A 24,127-nucleotide genomic window follows, 5' to 3' on the forward strand; every position below is an offset into this window, starting at 1 on the left:
TACAGGTTGTAATTAGGCATAAAAGTAAAAGGTATTCATAAAGTCTATATTGGTTTTCATATAAATGTATCATGAATATAACAGTTTTTTAAAAAAAACTTCTAATAATTTTAGGTAAGTTGACTTATAAATGAAAGTCAAAGAGATGGAAGATTTAATTTAACAGGTCCTAGGATGGAAAAAAAACATTGGATTCCCTTAACTTGTAAAAAGAGTCTTCACAATTTCTTGAGAAAGCTGAGATATCAAAAATTTTACTTAAGACAAATTGTAAGAACCACATCTGCAATTGAATTGTCAAAGTATTTGGGTCTGAACTGATGAGGTTTTATTGCAGTTTTACCACCTGGGGATGAGAGCCCTGGGGTTTGGGGCTTACTCCACTGACCACCTGGCTAAATCCAGTAGAGACAGAACCTCGCCATCCCACCTTAAAAGCTTTCCCAACCACTTGCCTTTTAGGCAGAGACCATCTGAGAACTGGAACTTGCTGTATGGAGTCCCATCCCTGCTCCCTAAATCTATATGGAGGGCTGACTCTCATCAATCCTGATTCAGGATATTTGAAAAATTTATAAAGACACACCAAATGTTGGCTAGTACTTATTCTTTAGTTATTTAATTAACCTTACATCTTCAGGCTGAGTCCAAGAAAACAGTTATTGGGAATGCTCTTTGCCTCCCCAGACACAATTTTGCTCTAGAATGACAAGAAAAAATCAAAACAAAAAACCAACTCCAAATGCCTGAAATTAAAAATTTCTTGACCCAACCTCATACTTGGTTTTGACCAGCTTTTTAATTTAAAAGTTGCAAACCAGAGGCCATAAGAAGCACCACTTCTACCATTTATAGAGAACTTAGTCCCTCGTTGTAATTTAATGAATTATTGAGCAAATATCTATAGTCCTTGCATTAATAATTATATGAATAGATAGGTAGCACTACAAAGAACAACTTTTGTTGCATGAATTATCACTTTTGGAGTCTGGTGGAGCAATTCAGGACTCTAGTGAGCCAAGAGAATTTAAATTTGGGAGGTGGAGAAGAAGTGGGGACCAGAGTTACTTCCATACATCCAAGAACCTTTCAGAACCTTCTAATCAAACCTGACTCTTTGAGAAGGAGAAAATGATTCTTGCAAGGGCAGTAACAACCAAAAGCCAAAGTGTAATCCCAATTAAATGAACAGTCTGTGTGACTGGGTTGGGCAAGGGAAAGTTTTAAAATATATATATTTTATGCTTGCTCTTACAGATAAATGTTATTTTTGCACTCGAGACAACTCACAATGTTCATGGACATCTAAAGTCTTTATAAACTTTTCCTAAGACAATAAGGAATTCTACTTTGGCTTCTAAATACTTACCCAGTGCTTTTTGTTATTCAAAGACAAAGGTGTGTGCTTAAGGGGTACAGTCTACCACACTGAACACACTGTATATTTTGCACACAAGCTAACATGTATATATGTACCTCTCTCTATACCACAATACATATATACATATACATACGTATACATAGAGAGAGATGGGGAAAGTGTAGCAACAAAACATGAAGGTATAATTTGTGTGTGTGTGTGTGTGTGTGTGAGTAGATTAGGCTCTGGGAACTGAATTAAGTGTAATTAAGAGATAAATGTGACAACAGCTACCATAAACTACGTATGTGTGTCTGTGCATGTATGTGCACAGACACACACACACACACACATGCACACACCACACACACATACCACACACATATATGTGATGTGTTTTTAACTGATAGGTGTTTTTCCTTGGGAAATTTAATTACTATATCTTGGAATTAAACATGACTTTAAGGGTTTTTCATTTTTTTCCTGGGGGAGAGAGGCAAGGCAAGTTTACTTGTCATTTAAGTGGTACCACCAGACAGCATGGCCACACAGTCAAGATCTGCGCTTAGGATTTAGTGCCTTTTGTTTTGTTTACTGAGCACCCAGAGTATATAGCAGTTAGTACTGATCAGTAGAAAAAAATTGTCTTACTTCATCCTTTTGGGGGAGGAAAATCCCGTGTTTAGCGTGCAAGGGTTAATTCTACCTCTTCTGCTCTATCTTAGCCGCGCTCGACCTGGTTGTATTGGAATCACCAGAGTAGCTTTTAAAAATCACCTGTGCTCAGTACCTCTCCAGGAGATTCAAATTAATTGAGCTAGGGTGAGACCAGGGGATCGGAATTTTTAAGAGTTTTCCAGGTGATTGCGATCTGTAAATGAAAGCTGAGAAAAGGCGGTGGTACCTTTCTGGCCCATTTTACCTTGAAACGAATCTACTCTCCTTAACACAATCTGTCTGTTCCATTCATTTGGTAATTTCCCTGTAGGTTTTGTCCCTTCTTTTTTTTTTTTTTGAGTTGGAGTCTCACTCCATTGCTGGGGCTGGAGTGCTGTGGCACACTCACAGCCACCCTAGCATCGACCTGCTGGGCTCTGACGATCCTTCCGCCTCTACCTTCCAAGTAGCCCGGAACTACAGGCACGCGCTACCATGCCTGGCTAATTTTTTATTTATTGTATAGTCAGGGTCTTGCCATGTTGCCTGGGCTAGTCTCAAACCTGCAGGCTCAGGAAATCCACTAGCCTCAGCCTCCCAAAGTGTTGGGATTACAGGCTGAGACACGGAGCCTGGCCTCAGATATTCTTATATTTTGTTTCCTTAGCAATTTGTTCTTAATAACATGATAGCCAAGCTTTGTGGTGTGCTTACTATGTGCCAGGCATAATACCAGATGCTTTACTTAACACAAACTTCTACTCTCACAATGACCATCCATTATTCTCTCCAATTTATACGTTAAGAGAGGTTAAGTAACCAGGTTGATCACAAAGAAAGGAAGAGGCAAAGTTGGAATTCAAACCCAAGCTTCTCTGGCACAGAGCCTATGTTCTGTATTCTATTGCTTGAAGGCCAAAGCTGCCTTAGAACTGACTGTCTTTCCAAAAGCACCAAGGTAGTTGCCTCAGTGCTCAGTAGACAGAAGATACTCAACAGGTAGCTTCTGACTGATGGAATGATAAGATCTTGTGATTGGCTAAAATTAGGGAAATAATCCTGTACATTTATCTAAAAGAAAATGTAGTCTTTGAAGCTCTGAAGCATGCTGAAGTTTTCATTACTAACTTTTAAAGTTGGTAATGGGAACAGGATTGAATTTGTCTACCCTATTTATTTATTCTAAATGGCTTTTGAATATGTAAGATTAGAATATTTTGTGATGGTAGGAAGTTTAAGATGATAATTAGCACTTAGTGAAAAAGCGGTTTTAGGAACGGCAAAAAAATAAAAAGCTTTCTTTAGAATTTAAACATTCCTTTGGTTCCTCTTTTGAGTAATTTAGGTAAATATACATCCTTTCTTAGCCTGTAGCAGCCTCAGAAAATAACTTGATTATAAATCAAGTATATCTGTCATTTTTCTTCTATGATTCACTTAAAAGCACAACTGAGAAAAACAGTTCTCTTTGTATTCATGTCTTCAAAAATGTGTGGATTTGGTCAAGCATCTGGTCAAGCATCATGGAAAAAGCCTCAACCAGTGCCCCTCCACACCTCTGGAGATGATTTTGAAGATACCTGTAAAGAACACACTTACCATCACTGGAACCCCAAATGACCCCAATCTGAAAAGAACATCATTTAGGATAGAGCAGGAAAAAAATTTTTATCTCAATGTAGTTTTATGTGCCTGGAAGTGAGTCCTAAGTTTATATGTTTGGAGGTTGTTGTTATCTTCCCATCTCACTCACAGTTGTGCATTGCTACTAGGTGCTGGATGAGTTAGCTGTATCCGCCTCAATGGGCCTTCACCCCCTCCTTAGTGAGTTTTCAGGGAAATAATGATTCTTCAGCACTCTCTCTATATATAAATACTGTATATATGATTCACATACAGACAGTTGTGGAAGAATATTAGTATCACTCCGGTGAGCTACTGGCTACTAAGTTCAGGACTCATCTGCTGTAATAAAGGTAAATACAGACAGACATGGGAAACTACACCAGGCTAAGGACAGAATCAAGGCAGGTTGGAGGTGTGTGTCGGGATGTAACTGCAGTCGTTGTTAAGAATATCAATTGCTTCATGCACGCACAAGAGAATCACCCACATTGACCCTGCCGTGGAGGGCCACCCATTTCACAAGCAGTCCACTGGAGGTTGCTGTTACATTCCTTGGGTCAGTGTTAGAAAGCAGGAACACCAGGAAAAGTCCCATTAGAAGACATGGTACTGGAAGGGCATGCACAGATTATGAGAGCAGGTGGCCGGTTCATTCGGTTTAGTCACATACCTCTTTCCCCTGCCACGATCAGCCAGATTGAATGAAACAGTAGAGAAACAGGGAGGAAATTTAGATATGCAATCAGGCATTAGTCGGGACTGTTGGATTTATGGTATATTATATAGTATTTAACTAGACTATCAATTTTCATTTAGTCATTTTAGGTGCTTGAGAAATTACTTTTATGAAATGCCCCTTTACCCCCTTTTGCTGTAGATCTGAATGTAGAGGAAAGGGGGAATTATGCAATTTTCAAAAGTTTATTTTAAGAGAGATGATTTTAAATCTCAGTTTGGAAACACTGATACAACAGTTTAACCATCATGAAGCCTTGGGATATTTTCTTGGGAGTGTTAGGTTGTTTAAGTCCTTATAGGTTTGTGATTTAGTTAGGCTTAAAATCCCTTGGTTTATAATTATTATCACAAGGATCATTTCGATAGTGGTTAAAAAAAAAGCAAGCTATATTTATTTAGATGTATGTTGGAGAGTTGACACGTTGAACAACACAGAATAATTTGCTTCTGTCACTGTGTTTAGCAACCCAGGCAATCTAAGATTTTAAAAAATGAGGACTCTAGTATAAGCAGAGTAAGCTACAGAGATAAATTCATAAAGATGGTCTGTGATCGACATACTAAAGAACTAATAAAAACTGCAGTGGTGACAACAACAACAACCACAAAAAACCAAAAAGTATTTTGTGTTTTCTGGACAATTGTAACCAGATACGGCTTGAATCATTAACTTTAAGAAGCACTCACCTCATTTGCTTGTTGCTAGAAACATCTGAAAACTTAGGTTGAAACGTACAACACGCAACCACTCTTTGGTTACTCTAAACAACCTTCCAAAGACTTCTCCTTGCAAAACTTCCATTTTCATTCTCTTTGCAAGCCCAGTTAAAAGAAAATGGATGTTAAGGCATCTTATTCACACTCTGGCTGGTAGAATCAGCTCTGCAACCTGAGCTTAGGGACACTAGAAGACATTTTCCCCAAGCCTGCTCACCTCTGCGTGGTGCTCCTCATTTTGTTGAAGAACTTCAATGACTAGTTCAGCAAGACGTATTGTGTCTTCAAGCTTTTTGGCAGGAGTGATTAATCGGCCTACATTTTCTGTAGTACAAGAATTTGTGTTAAAATTCAGCGAGAACGGCAGGTTAGTTTTGTGGCCATTAGAACTAGTGGATAAGAAATTTTGAATAGTTATTCATTTTTTAAAAAAAGTTTCATGCAAATGTTAAGTGCCATTAATTAGTAGTGAGCAAACCATAAAGCAATTTTATTATTATCACCATCATTATAATACATATTAGGAAAAAGCAGTGCTCCAGCTTCAAATTTGTACATGAAGCTATATTTAGCCTATGACAGCCCATTTCAAATTTAGTGACATTTTGTACACATGTTCTTTAAAGACAGCATAAATGTACTATCTTATATCACTCTCTTGACTGTGTCTGTTACCTGAAGTAGGAAGATATAACAGAAGTTTAATCTTTTTAAAAAAAAATTTGAGTTGGAGTCTCACTCTGTCACCCAGGCTGAAGTGCAATGGCATGCTCACAGCCAACGGAGCCTCAACCTGCTAGACTCAGGTGATCCTTCCACTTCAGCCTTCAAAGTAGCCGGAACTATAGAACTACACCACCACACTAAGCTAACTTTTTGGTTACTGTAGAGACGAGGTCTCACCAAGTTGCCCAGGCTGGTCTCAAACTCCGGGGCTCAGGCAAGCCTCTCACCTCTCCTCCCAAAGTGCTGGGATTACAGGCAAGAGCCACCACATCCAGCCCTGAAGTTTAAGTTTGATTGCTGCTGAGTTCATTTCTTTAGATTGATTTCTAAACATTCAATACTATAGCATTGTTTTTCATTATATTTGTGCATGTTTAACAGGTATTGGAATGTTCATTTTGGAAAAACAGATTCAAAGATCTGTCTGTTTTAAGTTGCCCTGGGAGGAGATGGCAAAGAAAAATCAGATGATAGTCGTGGGCCATTAGGCAGGATAGAGTTATTAAAAGGGTGTCAGGAATAGATTTATTGAATAGGTGTTGGTAGCTTGTGCCACTGGCTGTTACAATTGAAATTTTATCAGTTAAGTTGCAATGTACTTAATTTTTTTCTTTATTTTTAGTTTTGCTAAACATTGGCAGGGTTGTATTTTTACCCAGCTCAAGAAGAAGCTGAACCCTGGTTTATATTGCACCCTTTCTAGAGCTGAGTTCATGAATGTTTTGGCAAAGTCATTATCTTGCCAAAAACGACTAACTTTTTTCCTTGGGGAAAAGAGTAATATTTGAAACATAAAGGTTTTCTTAGCTGATGAAGTTGCCTGATTTCAATCTCAACTCACAGGGGGATTTTTTTTTTTTTTTAATGCTTAACCATTCCTCTTCAGACCTTGAAGCCTCAGAGTCAGGAGAGCACATGGGTATAATGAAATAAAGATCATTTAGCATGGTTGCAAAAGGACTGCAGAAACATTTTCATCTCTTCATCTGAAGCAGGTGTGTTTTGGCTTCAAGATGTTTTTTGCTAGAGAGAATTACTTAACGCTTCATAGAAAGGATTTTTGGTAGGGGGTTAAACAAAATCATAGGAGCTTGCTAATTTCAAAAAAGTTTCTTAATTTCCTTTTATACATTTCTTGGATAGGTGATGAATGTACCAGATCATTAGTAATTTAGAATTTACTAACAAAAAATAAATTAAGCAAAATGCTATATAAAAAAGGTAGGGTTTTTTGTTTTGTTTTTGTTTTGTTTTTCTCCAGTGGGATCTAAGAGTGATGAATGAGACAGGGCAAGATTAGCCGGATGTTGAAAGTTTCAGGCACGCAAGGCCGGATGGTTGGTGTGAAAGTGGATTTCCTGGATTTAGGTCAACGGAAATCTCCGTTATCTCTGCCATGCCCAGGTAGAAATATGGTTGGATATTGTTAGCACATGAAGGTGGGATAGTGAGGAACATTAAGTATGCAGATCAAGCAGAGAATGGCTAACACTCAGAGTAAGAAGATGTGGGAGTTTAGGTTCTGACCACTCATTGACTGGTCCTGAGTAATAAACATTTGAAGACAGAATGAGTGACAAGGTTGACTTCTGTGCTTTTGGGGCACCTGATCTGTTTGTAATTTCATAATAGACTATCATTAATTTCATTAGTAGACTTTCAGGCATTTCTACAAACATACTGCGTATATATGTTTGGGTAATATGTGTAGAGTGAGGTATTTGCATTTTGATAGTAAATATGCATAGGCTACTATTTTTTATTAGTTGATATTCACATTTACACATCAATTTGCAAATTCCTCATCCTATGCTTATTACCCATTTGACACATACACCCACATACATACATCACACACTTACATACATTTTCTAGTAACCAGACAAACCTGCACATTAATACAAATCTGCAGGAAATCCCACTTGGTATACATCTTTGAAATCTCTTGCTTTAAAAATAGAAAGTATTGTCCTTTTGGGTAGAACACTCACCAAATCTAGGGGAATTCTGGCTGTGCATAATACAGAAATAAAATGATTCCCACCAATATTTCTAGGCATGATTATTTAAAAGTGTGAATGACTTTTATGTTCGGAGAAATCCAAGATGCTTAAGCTAGGACCACCTGAAGATTTGTTTTAATATGCAGGACTCTTTAGATTGACTACAATAGATATCCATAGATACACATAGTGTGTACATGTACATGCAGCCATTCTATGAGTGTGTGCACATGTACGCAGATATGTGTATGCCTGATGTATATATACAGACAGTATGTTTAATAAAACCTTCTGTAATTCGACTTGACCATGCAACCATTAAAGTAGGCAGGTTAAGGATCCTTTAATCTAGAACACTTGATCTGCCAATTAACTCATGTAGCCAGCCTTTCACTTGTTATTAATTAGCTGTGTTTCCATCATCTGTAGATCAAGCCACTTTAGTGAGACACAGCACTATTTTCCTGCTCATTTGCATAGCTTATTTACTAGCTAAATGGCAAAAAAAAAAAAAGGTACTAAAAGTGACTTCTCTAAGATGTTGTCTTTAAAGAAAATATTGTGCAAAATCCTTTAGCACTTCCTCTCTCCCCCAGCAGAGGTCAAGGAGAAATGTGTGCTTAGGAATGATTTTTTTTGTCACTTCTGCTGTCTTAAAATGCACTGCAATATTCCTATCCCCCAATCTTGCACTAGCTGGAGCACTGATGAAAGGGAACTAAAAATATAGTATACTTAGGAAACATTTCATACAACAGAATTGAAGCTCATAACATATAAAAAATTGTCATGCAAAATGTTATGCAACAACAATGTTATTTTGTGCTGACATTGAGATTTGAAAATGTTGCATATGTCAGACATAGCTAGACAAAAAATGTGGACATTTGGAAATCAATGCTCTCTTTTTAGTATCTCAAAACCTACAACATTAAACTCGAGAGCCTGAGCCTCAGCTTAATATTCCAAACGGAAACAAAATTTCAAGAAGAAAAATGAACAGAAAAGCAAACTAAACTAGAAAGCTGCTGTAAAGGAATGATAGAAGTTTACAGTACTTGATTTTGGCCTACGCATGCCTTTGAGACTCTGATATAACATGCTGGTCTGCGTTTGGGTGGGTGGAGGAGGAGGCCCAGGATGTGGCAGGGGAGCTGCTCAGGTAGGTGAAGAGAGACAGTAAAAAAGTAAAGAGACAAAGTGACTTTAACAAAGGGTGACAAGTTAGATGACAGACTCTGAAAAGAACAATCAAACAAGCAAAAATGATAAAACACAAATGGAGAGCTGTTGTTTCTTGGAGTTTTTTCCAACATTATGAAGGTGTGACATTGTTTGACAAGGACTCTTACCAGTGTCACCAGCACCAACCCTATTGAGACACTCAGAGGCTGAATGCAAATGCTGAATGCTTTATCCAGATGGATATACATGAATGATGGTGGCAACATCATTGACCAAAAGAAGATACACTTTGTACAGTGAAGAACACCCATGCATTAATAGCTGCTTCTTCCTTTCGGATGACCAGAAATAGGATTCAATATATTAGTAGTTCGAAGATCTGGTTTTCTCGTCCTCCATATGCTGCCTGCTTTCTATGTCTCCTTGCACCTGCAATTTAAACCTCTCTGGGCTTTAGTTTCCTCATCTATAAATTCTGAGTGTGTGTGTGTGTGTGTGTGTGTGTGTGTGTGCGCGCATGTGTGTATCTTGCAGGGTGACTGATAGGAGCAAATAAAACAATGTATGGGACAGAGCTCTGTAAAGCTTAAGGTGCCTATAAATGTTTATTGTTACCTCCACATTGTGGGAAGGCTGGAATTAATTGCTTTGCAAAAAGCAGATGAAGGGCCGTTATTAGTTCAAGTAAGCTAGGAAATATTCTTGCTCCCTTTGTGGAATTTCAACATGTCAAAATCTGTCATTTTGGGGGAAAATGTGTGGTATCTGATTGTTTCCAGCTCATTTAATTATTTTCAATTTGGAATTCTCGTGGCTTTTATATTGTGGGTTGAATCATATATAAAAACTTGCCAGCTTATCAAATATGTTACTTGCTATTCCAAATGTTAGAATACTGTAATCAGCACTTGACCCATCTGTCATGTGGTTTACAATATCAGTACAGCAAACATCCTATAACAATAGCCTCCCCTTCAGTACAGGCACAGAGCACTATCAGCTTGTATAATTCTCTCTCTTTAATGAGTGTCTCATTAACCTTGGACCTGCTCTTTTCTAATAGTTCTGGTTTATAAAGCAATCTGTATGGTGAGAGGGACATACTCCATTGCCAAGTTTGCTTCTTGGTTTGCTTGAATTTTCAATTGGGAAAATGAATTTTACTGCAGGCGTATAGGAAATGGAATTCTAGTGACATTAATAAAAAGAAAGATTGAGAAATATGGATAAATGTAATATTCTGGCAAAAACCACCTATTAAAAGCAAGAGTTGATGAGATCCTTTTCTTGCTGGACCATTTTGATGTATAAAATACAGTGCAAAAAATTTCTCTTACTGGTTTCTTCTTATTTAAGTTATTTGGAGAAAATAATGTGTAAATAGAATTTGAAAGACTCTATTTTAAATGATAGCTATTTAAAAGAAAGGAACCACTAATCCCTTGATTATAAAAAAGTATTCCATATTTTATATTTTTTAAAGAGCTGTCTTTCTATCTACAGTACTGCCCGAAGTTAGGTACATCTCTGGTAACTCATCCTCATGGGGCTTTCCATGAAAGTGCGTAATTCTCATGGAAACTTCTTACTCATGCTCACCCAGGTAACTGAACCTGTGCAGAGAAACACTAAAGCTGGTGCTTAATAAGACAATGAAGCACTCCCGGGTTGATCCATAACCCATGAGGCAGCAGATACATATTTCAGCTAAATGGATCTTGATGAGAAATTCATAAAGGGATTTCCTCCTGCCAAGTGTCTGTCCAGAATTCTGACAGTGAGGTTTGCCACCATAGAAAAACAAGCTCCCTATTTTTTTTTTCCTCACAGAGCAAAACAAAAACATCATACCTTGGTTTCCAACTTCATTTACCCAATTACCATTGCTCATGTTTACACAATTAAATCTGCTTGGCTTCTAGAGAGAGAGTTAAATGTGACTGCAGAAAAACAAAAAGAGAATTCCTCTGCATGCTTAGTGAGCCAAGGAAGAGACGCATCCAGGAGCAAGAGACACTCCAATTAGCCCTTAAATAACCTGACCATCTCTGGTTCCAGTGAGCAAATTGCCAGTCCCTGAAATATCATATGAGGAATGAATATGTTTGATGAAAAACCCACTTATTACCAAGTTCCAGCCTATTGATGTGTCACTGAAGATGCCAGTGTTTGTATTATGCTATTGCTGAAAATAACTAGCCTATAGCAATTTGCTATGTTTGGGGATGGAGGTGGAATTAAAAAAGCTAGAGTAGGAACAGAAGACTAAGCAGATAACATCATGCTACCCTGCCTCCCTGAAATTATGGCTACATGGGTCAAAGATAAGCAGGGTTGTAATTCAGTACAGTTTCTTTGGTGGGACGGTTCGTTTTGCATATTCAATCCTTTTGAATCTCCATTATGGTCTTCTTTTCAGAAGATTCCACCTCTAGGACAGCATAAAAGTATACGTTAATAAAGGCTGTTGAATGAATCATGGATCATTTTTTCCTACTCTATTCATTGGGTCATCTTTGTCTCTTCCCCATAATATAATGACCTATAGGCATCGCCTTTCCATTCTACCTCTCAAATGTCTCTTGATGTTATTGCCCATCATTCTGGATCACATGCCCACACTTTTGCTGAGGGGACACACATGTGACTCAGGGCTCATTTCCACCTCAACTGTTGCTAAAGCCTCCAAGTCAGCCTTCAGTCCTTTTCCTCTTATGCAGTTCATTCTCCACCATGCAGCTGTGATCTCTATAAAGCGCACATCTGAACTTGTCATATTCCTGCTCAAAAACCTTTGAGAAACTCCCTTTGAGAAGAGTTATACCTTCATATGCCATAATAAGAGAATGCCGTCACAGCACATTCCAAGTTCCTCTGTTGATGCCCCTACCTGGGCATTTCTGGCCCTTCTTAATAGCAAATTATCTACGTGTCTGTCTCTCCCTCTGCTTGGGGAATTCTGTGTTTCTAGGGCCTAGAGCTGTGCCTGGGTCAGAGTTGGTCCTCAAATGTTGGTAGAATGGAATCCTTAGTGGATTCTGTTCAATGCAGTACTTTCGTGGAAAAGAAAAAGTGCTCTGTGTTTCCACTATATGGGGGAGACCCAAGAAAAAATGGAATTATGTTTTGGAGAGCAGGCCCCTTATAGTATAGGTTTCCTTCGCTAGGTAAGTGTTCAGGGAACCCATTGGCTTCAGTGTACCAGCTAGTGTTGTTGTGGGAGGTAGGGGTTGGGGAATGGCTGTGTTTGGCTTCAGTGAATTTGTTTTGGAGATTCTTTCAAGGTGTTCGCCCATTTCAGGATTTAGGGTAGGGACCATGAGTGTTTTTGCTTATTGCATACTCCCCTGGTGCCTCACACAGCTACTGGAACTTAGTGGGTATTTAACAAACATATGTGGAATTAGATTGCAATGTTTTATCTGAAATATATACTACAAAGACAGTTTGACTGACTTGTATATTCTCTTGACACCCAAAGTGCAATCCCTGGATCAGCAGCTGTGGCAACACTCGGGGGTGGGAGGAGAGGGTAGGCTTGTGGGAAACACAGATTCCCAGGCTCCACCTTGACCTACTAAATCAGAAGCTACATTTCAGCAAGACCCTCAGGGACTTACATGGACATCAAAGTTTGAGAAGCGGCTGGGCTCGGTGGCTCAGCCTGTAATCCCAGCACTTTGGGAGGCCGAGGCAAGCGAATTGCCTGAGCCCGCGGGTTTAAGACCCACCTAGGCAACTTGGTGAGACCTCGTCTCTACAATAAATAAAAAACTAGCCAGGTGTGTCAGTGTGTGCCTGTAGCTCTGCCTACTTGGAAGGCTGAGGCAGAAGGATGGATTGCTGGAACCCAGCAGGTCGAGGCTGCAGTGGCCAGGAGCGTGCCACTGCACTCCAGCCTGGGTGACGGAGTGAGACTCCAATTCAAAAAAAAAAAAGGTTGAGAAGCACTGTTTTATGTTCCACTTTTGTGATCAAATGATATGTCTACACTACACATTTGAATTTGGAAGAATGTCCTTTTAAATAATAACAGTTTACATATGTGATAAGTGCTTACTATGTACCACTGTGATAACAGCTTTATTTAAAATATGTACTTTACTTGACTAATAGTGGCTTTATTTTCTTCAAATATTGTATGAAATATTAAAATACAGCTTAGAGGCCACCAGATTCCACCTAATTCTCAAAACCTTATACAATTTCTATTAATAGAAATAAATACTCCTCCTACAAAAAATATTAAAATATGTATTTTAATCTTTGCAGCAACCTTGTGGGGGAAGAATCATTATAAGCATCTTTTGCAGAAAGTAAAAGTGAGGTTACAGAGGTTAGAAAACCTGGTAGAGTCAAGACAAGGGTTTGAATTCAGGGTATGACAAATCCCTGAGTACTCAGGTTGGTTCTGAGGAAGAATGTTTTTGGAGTTGTACATATATAATTTTGATATGTGGATACTGGATGTCATCAGCTGTCATATTGGATGCTCAGGTCGGCTAAGGGATTATGGATGGAGCCATCATACCTTGACCGAAAGGTAAGGCACCTGGCAGGTAGCAATGGCTCTGAAATAGCACAGAACAAACTTGAGAGTCACTACTCATTTTATTTTGACACTGGGTTCTTTACTGCAGACCTCAGTTTTCCCATCTGTCAAATGAAGATTTGAGATTAAGTGACTAAGAAGCCCCTCTTGGTCTTGCAACTTTATTGCTAATAAACCACAAGTGTTTCATACTGTCGATGATGAAAGTATGGGTATTGGAATCAGTCTCATGTTCAAATTCTAACTCTGTAACTAACCAGCTGTTTAACCTTGGGCAAGTTAGTTAACAACTTCTGTTTCAGGATATCCATGCACAAAAGCATCATTTCTTATTTCATTGGGTTTCAGAGGCACATTTTAACATTTCTGAAATCTGGATGCATCTAACAGTTGATGGTAACGTTATCTCATTCTTAGGAGTTTATGAATGGTGCATCTTCTAATTGACAGCCTTTTGCATTCAATGAAATATGGTAGGAACATACTTATAGGGTTTTTGTGAGAATTAAGTGAGATGTGCATATAACTACTTAGAATGTACTAAATTTTCAGTAAATGACAGGTTTGTTATCATCACCTATAGCATCATATTGTTTTCTCTGGGAGGAGAGAGAATGGTTTCATATTTATTGGCTCATGGCATATTCTCTTTTCCTCTGAATTCCTTCTTGGTGATAGTGTTTGAAATGTCCCGTCATTTTTTGTGAAGTATGGATGAAATGCAGTCCAAAGAGTAATTTGGTCTTGGAAACTCTGACTTATGGATCACTGAAACAAAGAGAATGAAAAGAGAAACATTTATTCCCTCATGTATAAGACATGAAGCATGAGATGGTCCTCATCTCAGAATGGCCTGGATCTTGTGGGGGTGAGATGCACCCTCACTGGTTCCTTGGGGCAGACAGCAAGTTAGTGGCTTTGCACTGTGTGTTGAGGGTTATTGCCAGCTTGGCTGTCTCTTTCTCTCTTTCAACAAGCCTTAGACCTACAGGAAATTTGCCTGGAGATAGTGAAAGATATAGAGGCTTTTCATCACAGAATCTGCTTGGAGTTCTTTGGGTAGATGTGACCTACTCTAGAAGGCTTCAGTCAAATGGGAAGAAAAAAAAGTCCTCAGTTCTTTGGCAATCTTAGGGAATCTCAACTGCCCTCTGAAAGCTTTATGATGTAGATTTTGGCAATGATCTGGTCCCAGAAAGGACTGCTCTGTTAGTTGATAGTCTTCCTATGATAAAAGTTGTAGGTATTTTTGACCTTTTCCACTGAATGAATACATATTGTTTAAGTGCTAACCACATCAGCTGAAAAGGCTGTATGGTAGAAAGAGACAAAAAAGCATGGTGCTGGCAGGGTGCAGTGGCTCATGCCTGTAATCCCAGCAATTTGGGAGGACGAGGCAGGAGGATTGCTTGAGGCCAGGAGTTCGACACCAGTCTAGGCAACATAGCAAGACCCTGTCTTAAAAACAAAACAAAAGAAAACATTAAAAAACAACAACAACAACAACAACAACAAACCACAGTGCTTGAATTTTGATAGACCCAAGTTAAAATCCTGCTGGGGAAAGTCATTTATCCTCACTGAATTTCAGCTCTTTCATTTGTAAAAGGGACAAAACTAAAGCCTTCAAGTTTATTGAAAATAAAGTCGTCAGATCCTGCATGTAAAGTCTTAAGCATTATGCTTAGGCCCACATCCTTTATCTGACTACCCATCCATTCACCCATCCATCTTCCTTCCTTCCTTCCTTCCTTCCTTCCTTCCTTCCTTCCTTCCTTCCTTCCTTCCTTCCTTCCTTCCTTCCTTCCTTCCTTCCCTCCTCCCTCCTTCTCTCTTCTTCCATTCCCTTCCCTCTCCCCACCCCTTCCCTCTTCTCTCCTTCCCTCTCCTACTTTATCTATCTATCTATCTATCTAATCTATTTCTATCTATATCTGTTGTCTATCTATAAATCATCATCTGTCTGATTTGCAAATCCTTGGCATATTTGAAGGAAAAAATTGTTTTATTTCAAATTCCACTGGAATCGTTATGATGCTCAGAAAATTATGCAAGTATTTAGCCAAGAACTGAGGCAAAACAGCAATAGTAGTGTAGACTTTCTCAGAGCTTGCTGGGTTCAGAATGTGTGATGGTTTAAATGGAAATGTATTTAAAATAATAGAATTCATTTGCAGGAGTCACAGCTTTTCTTTCATAGACTAGCAGCCTTTTACATCTTTTTTTGAGATACTGTAATTAAACTGAACATTTAATTTCTAATAATGCTACCAGACAGAAACCATAAGTCCACCAAAATGCCATCTGCAGAGTCCTGTAGACTCTTAAAGCAACCTGATGACGGGCACCAGTAGGTGTCCATATTCCATTCCCTGGTATTCTACCTCACTGCAGTGTATACATGGAACTCTGGTGGTGCCCTGCTATCTCCATACAGTTGGTTGTTCAGTCTCATCCATGTATTTGTGCTCTATTTCCTCTAAGGATATTGAAAAGGGAGGGGGAGAGTAAGGAAAAAAAAACATTTGAAGGCCAAGAAAGAAGTATCTATGATTATGATTATGATGGTGACTAAGATTGATATACTCAGAAAAGGCCTTGACTCTACCAAACCTGAAACCCAGCTCTGTTTTGATATTCACTTTTAAATCTAGTTTTACTCTATTCTCTCTCTTTAGTCCTTTCCCTCCATCGTTGCTACTGTGGTTTTTCTTGAGTGCAAGTCACTAAGCTGTCCCCTTGCTTAAAGAGCCTCCAATGGCTCTCTATCACATTTGGAGATGAGATCTGTGGAATTTTTCTTCTGAAAAACCTATGTGCATGCAAAAGTTGGCATTGATTCTAGGTTAAGAACCTTTAGATGATGAGATACAGTCCAAACTCTATTATTATGGCACAGAAAGACCTTTAAAATCTTGTCTCTGCCTACCTTGCAATTATCAGCACCCATTATGCCATCATTTCACCCTGCTTTTGCAGCACATTGACTTAATTACAGAATAGTTAAGAGTGTGGCCTCTGTCTGGGCTCACATTCTGGCTCCACCACTTATCCTTCCAGAAGTGTATGTTTTAAACTATGTGTACCTCAGTTTGTTTGTCTTCTCAATGGGAATAATGCTAGTATCTCTCTTATGTTTTAAGAATTAATGAATTGATGCAGTTAAGGCATTTAGAATCATTCCTGGCACAGTATATGCATTACATAAGCATTTGTTATTTTTATTAGCTAAATGGTTTTGTGAACTTGCACATATTACTCTATCAAGGATGACTTCCCACTTCCTAATTCTAGCTCCATTTACTTGATTCTAATTCATCTCCCAAGATGAATTCATCTTCCCATCTTGTGAAGACTTCCATGGTCTTCTGACAATGCTCCATGCCTCTTACACATAATCTACAATAGGCATTGCAGTGTATTGATTTACACATAACACCCATTTGCACATATGTTCTATGAGGTTAACAGCTGTTTCCCTCTTGTTTACATAGTCCCTGCCTTTTAACACTGTACCTGCATCAGGGTAGGCTCCCATTAAGCACTTGTCTAATGAACGAATGAATGAATGAGTGAATGAATGACTGAATGAATGACTGAATAAAGAAATACCTTTCCTTCAGGGAGAGAAATGCTCATGTATCTGGAACATAGGTTTGTGAGTCTTCAAATACTTATGCAAAGCCTCATACTTGGCATATACTCCCAAATGCTTTCTGAATTATTCTGGAATATGCTCAGCTGTTGATGCTAATTAACTGATAATTATTTTTGAGAATCTTCTGGCCTTTACAAATAATGATGAATATTATACATTTATTAAAGTTGTAAGTCAGAGCCCTTTTCAAAATAGACTCAGAAGTTTTGGGGACCAAACAAGAAGAACATTTCCAAAACCAGAGAACTTTCTAGAACTTTCATCTCATGAAACTACTAGCAACAGCCCATTTGGTCATCCCGTCCTTGTTTCCTCCTTCATTACATGATATATACAAAAACAACATAAACACAACTTCTCTCTGTCTTGTCTGATAAACATTCATCGAAGAACACAAACTTCTCAATAGGGCAGAAAACAGAAAAAACAAATGAAAAACAAAGAGGAGAATTCATTTGATTCAGCAACTGTTTTTCTTTTAAAAGCACATGAGGCCAAATCACTGGTATCCTAAAACCAAAGATGAAATGAAACTCTGCAGCAAACCAGAATTCTGTTCCTTCAAAGCTTATGCCTTTTCAGAAATTCTGTTCTATAAAGGTCAACATCAGATGGGCATGAGATGTATTTAGACAGCACAAATTAACTCCTTAAGTATTTTTGCAACTCCACATGGCTCTCTGGGAGTACATACCTTAAGGAGCTATTAGAAAACAAAAACAAAAACAAAAACTGAATATAACTCAACAGTCCTGATAATTTATAATGCATATACAATTGGTTCACCTGCATCCTTCTGATTCTCTATTTGAAAGAGAGAGCACAACAAGGAGAGAAGAGAGAGAAACAAGAACACATATGCAGGATTAATGAGCAAGTGGACCAAAATGCCCCCCACTTATGTGTGATACATGATATTGGAAAGAAAAGGTTGCCCTTGGGTTCCCACCGCCCCGAAGTGTGGGGGCCAGCAAAAAAAGGCTCCTTCACGGAGGTGGAAAATGCTGCACAAATAGAAAATTAGTAAAATTAAGTTTAATGTGAAATCAAGCTATGAAACATACATGAACTCTCCAAGTGACAATTAAGTCATATGTTCTAGCCAAAGTTTAGAGGACAAGGACAAGTCAAAATCTCCAGAGAGAACAAGGAAAAGCTTCCCAGCTTGAGAGAGAACAGACAGGAGGCATATAAGATCTAATTTTACAAAGAATGGACCACCTGGTGTGATCTCATACCCATAATAGTTTGACATCTTAAACATGGAAAAGAAGGCATGACTTTGCCCCAAATGTCCTTTATCTGACACCTAACGCATTGCTCCCCAGCCTAGCTGCTACCTTTTTATTGTGTACCAGTGACAAGCACTTTACAAATTAGGGTTACACACAAGCAAAGTAAAAATGCATTCAGGTCACAGACAGAGAATAACTGAAAAACTTACAGACAAATCTGAGTTTATCACAAACAAATGGCTTAATTGTCTAACCTGTTTTAGGCTGATAAAAAGTGACTGGACTTCTCACACTGGGTTTCACAGACAGAACCAACAGACAAGCCAATGCTAAAAAACTTGAAGCAAGGAAAGTGAGTTGGTTTGGATCTGGATTTTCTTGAAATAATGAAAACAGAAAGAGTGAAGACAGCATGGTGAGGAGGTGGTAGGTACTCACGAATGGTTAAATCCATCACTTGGGAGGCCAAGCAGAAGACAGGATGCTCATACATTTCTCTCTTTTTCCCTATAAAAGAGGATTTGGGCATGCAAGAGGCTTAGGTCAGAGGTAAAGAGGTTAAAGGACATAGGTTAGAGGAAAACGTTACATTAGCTCAAGGGAAAATAGCCACAGAGTATTTTGGGATAAACACAGGATAAAAGAAAAAAAGGAGTTTCAAATTGGAGCTCTACTGGATTAACCATTCAGCATGCCGTGAGTCACGAGAGAGATTGTGACCATGATTTTACACGTCTCTTTAGAGTTGTTTGCAAGAATACAATGACCAAAAACATCATGAGTAAAGGGAAACAAAATTTCATTGATTTAAGGCTCCAAGATACTAAGGATTTCAGACTTTAGTATCTAAGGCTCTTGAGGTATTTCTTCATAAACATAGTCTCCAGCAATATTACTACAACTTCTTTCCAGATTTCTCAGATAACTAAGCTATTAGTGCTCACAGAGTGGCTCAAATGTAAAAATGAGAAAGATTTCTTCTCTGAGGATAAGATCAGAGCCTTGTAAAAGAAAGTTGTCTGGTAGTAATATCTTTAAAGCTGCAATGTCTCAGCCTATGGTGGACTATGTTCATGAAAGAAAACCTGATACATGCAGCCAGAGGATGTTGGGTTGTCTGAATTAACAATCCCAGCATGCTTTGAAATTGGTGTCTCAGCCACTTTTGCAGAGGTCACGTCAAAAAGTGGCTGAGCCAATCACGGACAAGGAAGGAGAGAAGCGGAAGAGAGCAGGTAGTGTGGAATGAGGTACTTCTCTGAAAAGAGAGTTGGAAAAAAAGGATTGGTATCTTCAAAGAATCCCCAGACCTAAAAGTCACAGTGCAAAAGATAATTAACACAACCAAGAAGAATTGAGGCACAAAAGGAAATTACAGACCAGTTGATCTACTTTGGAAATGAATGCATTTTTACTTACAGATCTTAAAGTTTGTTTTGGGATAGATTTATCTGAAAGAAGAGAGCAGATCTTACCAAAAGACTAATAATAGCTAGACCAAGACCTATCAGGCAGCAGCCATGGCAACTGAACGTTTCTTGATCCCATCCCATCTCTGGTCTTGCCTTGAATTACTAGGTACCTGGCTGACTTTATCAAATATAACCAATCATTACGTCCTGGGACGGTCAATCATGGAACAATTATTTGCTAATAATATAGCCCTTTAACAATCTTCTCATTTCTCTATTTTTGTCACTCATTACCAAGTCAAGAGTTGATAAACATCCTTTTAGTGCCCAATTCTTAAGTGTTTTTCCCTGGATGCATAACAACGAATTCATTACCACTGGTACACAATTTGCATTGTCAGACAGACAAAATTGAGAGTGGGAGGACATGTAATGTACAGAACACTGTGAATTTGACATGATCTTAACCTAATTCTCTAGGGAAACAAGGACTTTGGCAGAGTAAGTGATAGGGTCTGGGTGATTGGTTAGTTTTTCCCCCCTCCCAGTTGTCCTGAGGCAGACAATGTACATTTGCTGGTTTTAGTCAGATGTCGTGTTTCATGTGTGAGAGAACATCAGAATCCAGAATGCGGACACATCAAGTTTTGCACACAGAACTTCCACATTTATACACTTACACCACTGGTCAAGTTGGGTGTGGTTTTCAAATCACCCTATAGCAGCCAACAGGGTAACAATGAAAAGTGATTAATACCTTTGTGAATGAATAGGTCCCAAAGAACCATATCTTCTCAAGTAGAGTTTACTCAAAGCGCCTTTGGTGATTACTTGGTCATCAATGACCGCTTCCCTAAAACTTGAGAGGGCATGGTAACAAGCATCCAAGGTCTGGAGTAACAAGAATGAATGAGATCTAAAGCCAACCTAGAGCCATCAGACATGGCTCATCACTAACTTGCCATCAAGTTTGAATCACTCCCCAGAAGACAAGTTACTTTCAGGGGACAAGAAAGAGTTAGGTAAAGCCTTGATGTTGCTGTATTCAATTCTTGTTTTATTTCCAATGCTATTAGAAGTGGACAACAAACTGCTTCGTTGTCTTCTGTTTAAGGAAGGTAGCAATCCTACAGAACCCTTTCATTGGAAAACGCCAGTTACAGAGCAGATACTTAGGGCCAACACAGACTCTCAGAAGGACCTTAGCTATCTGCTAACATCCTACATATTGCTCCCCTACAAAGGCTGTTTCCTTAACCCCTGTCTTGTCTTTTAGTTCATTTGCTTGGCCACAGCCAAGGAAGCTTCCACATTGCAAGTGTTTTCAGGTTTCGGCTTAACATATTCAGACAGACCACTGTTTTCTGGTGCCCTTCAGAAAAGAGAGAAACTTCCCCAGGGAAATATACCAAAATTTAAATTCAAAACTGGGGGCAGAAGGGAGCCTTACCTTCGATTTTGGCATATTCTGAGAGCCGAGAATAGTTGACTAAAGCAGCCTGCTCCAGACATTTACGGATGACTGCTTTTACCTCCTCTTGTGGCACTGGGGTAACAATATCTTTCATCAAAACCTTTAGGCAGAAAAAAAGGGATTATTATGAAGGTTCAAGCAAATGCGTTATTTATACTTCTTGAAGAGTTCAAGTTTAAAATTAGTTGTGAATGTTTCCTTGTGACTTAATACCGATTGAGAGCTATATTTAAAGAGAAAACGCTGGAATCACAATGCACAGTTAAGATGGCAAAGCTGTCTATGAATCAGGGAAAGGTTAGGAACATATCTTCAATATATCCTATTTGGGAGTTTAGAGATAAAATATCAAGAATTCTGGCCATTTCTTCACTTTTATTCTGATATTTGATGAATGGCAAACACACCCTGTAAAAATTACAAACTAGGTCATTCAACCACATTATTCCATTACAATTATGTTTATGTCCTTTGTATATGTGATCTGTCTTTTGCTTTCATTCTTACCCTTTCCAAGAGTGAGAGAGTAGCTTTTAAAGCACCTTCAGGTCGACCAAATGGAAAGCAATACCTAAAAAAGACATAAAATTATTCAGGTAGTCCAAATTATTACATTTTAGCATGAAAGATGCTGCAATTTGATTCCTATAGCAACTCTCCCTGAGGAATGGAAAATGCTTTTTATTTTGTCACGTTGTATTATGTTAATCTAAATTCACACCATATATGTGTGTATATAATGTATATATGTGTATGTGTGAATAATGACTAAAGAGGGACTCTGCAAATGTCTGCAGCAGAAAAGAAAATGGAGAGATGATATAGGCTCTGTTTAGATTTCTATTGTTAAGGAGAACTATTTGTTAACTGAAATGTGACCTTATATATCATTATTATTGAGGCCAGCATTAAGAAATCTATTAATTGAAACAGGCTGAAATTCAAATACACTTACTTAAATCCCCAAAGGATTAATATATGGAATAGAGAAGTGTGTTTACAGCAAGTTCATGATTCTGCTGAATGCCCTTCCTTGCTGGTAGTTTTTCATTGTTATGGGCCTTTTGATATTGGGAATGCACTTCACATATAGATTTGTCCAGGGGATTTTGATGGCACAGAAAGAATGATGTCAGGTACCACCACAATTTCCTGTTTCAGGTTGTCACCGGCCCTTCAGAACACTGTGCAAGGGACGAGAGACCTACATGGAACTTATTACTCTCAGAGTATCCTATGTGCACATCCATTCTTTCCCTTGCCAGTTGGATGGTCTTGGGCAAGTTCCTTAATCTCTCTCAGTCTTATTTTATTCCTTGTTTAAATGGAGGTTATAATAACTACCTTACAAAGTTATTCTGACATGAGTTACTACTTCTCCAGCCCCCAGTCCTGTATCTGTCAGATAGGAAGTATTTAACACATAAGCAGCTATTATAAATGCTATTACTATTTCTGAGCTACCATTTCAGTATCTCTTGTCCAGAACCACCAGTACAGTATTAGAAACGCCTCATTTGCTCCAAGGGAGAAGTGGGCTATGTAGTATTGGCTCACGAGCAGGATCTGCTGGCTGTCTCCAGCGTGCAGGGCAGATTCAGTCTGCAGGGCTGACCCAAGTTTTGTCTTCCTGGTATAGCCAGCTAATTCTGTTTTTGAGGTAGTGGAGAGGGTGAAGATTCTCCTGTGAGGACCACTGCCCTCCTTCCCTGTTCACTATGATCTGATTCACAGGATTTTTTTTTTTCTACTGTTTTTTTTAGGATCCTTGAAAGGGTTTCAAATTCAACTTTTTATAATAGATTGATGACTGGGGTTTAATTACACAATAAAGGCTTTTTTTTTTCTTTTGGCAAAAGCAAAATGATCTTCAGAATTCAAAGTCTCCTGGCTATCATGGAACCACATCTGATTGGTTTGCTTTTTCCACTCAGTTATTTCTAAACATCAAATGTATCTCTGGTAGGTTTACAGTTTTGGAAGATTAAGCCCTTTATTTGTTCCTCCCCCAGTTTCACCTAAAGTCCTTACATCCCAGTTCCTTACCTAAAATGTGTAATCTGGTTTTCCAACAGAACTCGAAGTCTCTCTTTGATTTCTTCAAAGCGTTCCTTTTCTTCAACAGTCACAGTTCCTATTCCATCGGGCCTGAAAGAAGACATGTCGTGAAGTGACGCGAACCTCATATGCTGACACCATCAAATCAAATCTCTAGCAGGAGGAAACTGTCCATTTTAGAAGAAACAACTCCAGTGATCGTTGTGACCCCAGGAGAAGCCCTGCTATTCAGGGCTAGCTTCTCAAGGGGGTGGGTTGTTTTCAGATTATCACTTTGGAGACATTTGCAGAATTGTAGCTCATTTCTTGTGAAATGGTGAAATGTACAAACTGGTGACTTGCAGGTCAAGTCCAGCTCCTAGCCTTGTTCTGTTTGGCATCTTTACAAAGTTGAACTAGTTGTCAACATGTTTACATTTAGGAAAGTTTTAGAATACAGTTCTGGTTTCCGGTGTCTCTTGAAAATTCAGAGCAGCTGGCATTATTAATTGGTGACTAACAGCTTGTTTCTTACCTGGGGCAGGCACTCACCTGGTCCACATCTCTAATTTACATGACTTGTCTCTCTTGTAGGCACTTGGGTTTGGGATCCCTGAATTAAGCACACAAACTCCTATGAAAATCAGGTGCCTTGCAAGTGCCTGTCTTTCCTAGTAGTAAATATCTTAAGTGGCTCAATTTCCATCTTATAATTATAGATGTTCAGATTAATTTAAGTGCTCATGT

The 24,127-nt window shown here is 38.6% G+C and overlaps 1 protein-coding gene across 2 annotated transcripts in view; it reads right to left on the reverse strand.

Annotated features, from left to right (window-relative positions):
- The window catches only part of CADPS (calcium dependent secretion activator), a 265,905-nt gene that overhangs the window by 99,978 nt on the left and 141,800 nt on the right, over window positions 1-24,127 (reverse strand). The window contains exons 13-18 of one of the 2 annotated variants that reach the window (XM_021718484.1): window positions 23,390-23,491; window positions 21,851-21,914; window positions 21,320-21,443; window positions 18,009-18,026; window positions 5,316-5,422; window positions 4,314-4,322 (exon numbers count right to left, since the gene is read on the reverse strand). In XM_021718484.1, coding sequence (XP_021574159.1) covers window positions 4,314-4,322; window positions 5,316-5,422; window positions 18,009-18,026; window positions 21,320-21,443; window positions 21,851-21,914; window positions 23,390-23,491 — 424 coding nt within the window. The remainder of the gene's footprint in view (window positions 1-4,313; window positions 4,323-5,315; window positions 5,423-18,008; window positions 18,027-21,319; window positions 21,444-21,850; window positions 21,915-23,389; window positions 23,492-24,127) is intronic. The other variant, XM_008069830.1, reaches the window with a different exon arrangement.

Source organism: Carlito syrichta, unplaced genomic scaffold (assembly GCF_000164805.1).
Source record: "Carlito syrichta isolate Samal-C Ts95f unplaced genomic scaffold, Tarsius_syrichta-2.0.1 Scaffold312220, whole genome shotgun sequence".
In the NCBI taxonomy this organism is placed as follows: Eukaryota; Metazoa; Chordata; class Mammalia; order Primates; family Tarsiidae; genus Carlito; species Carlito syrichta.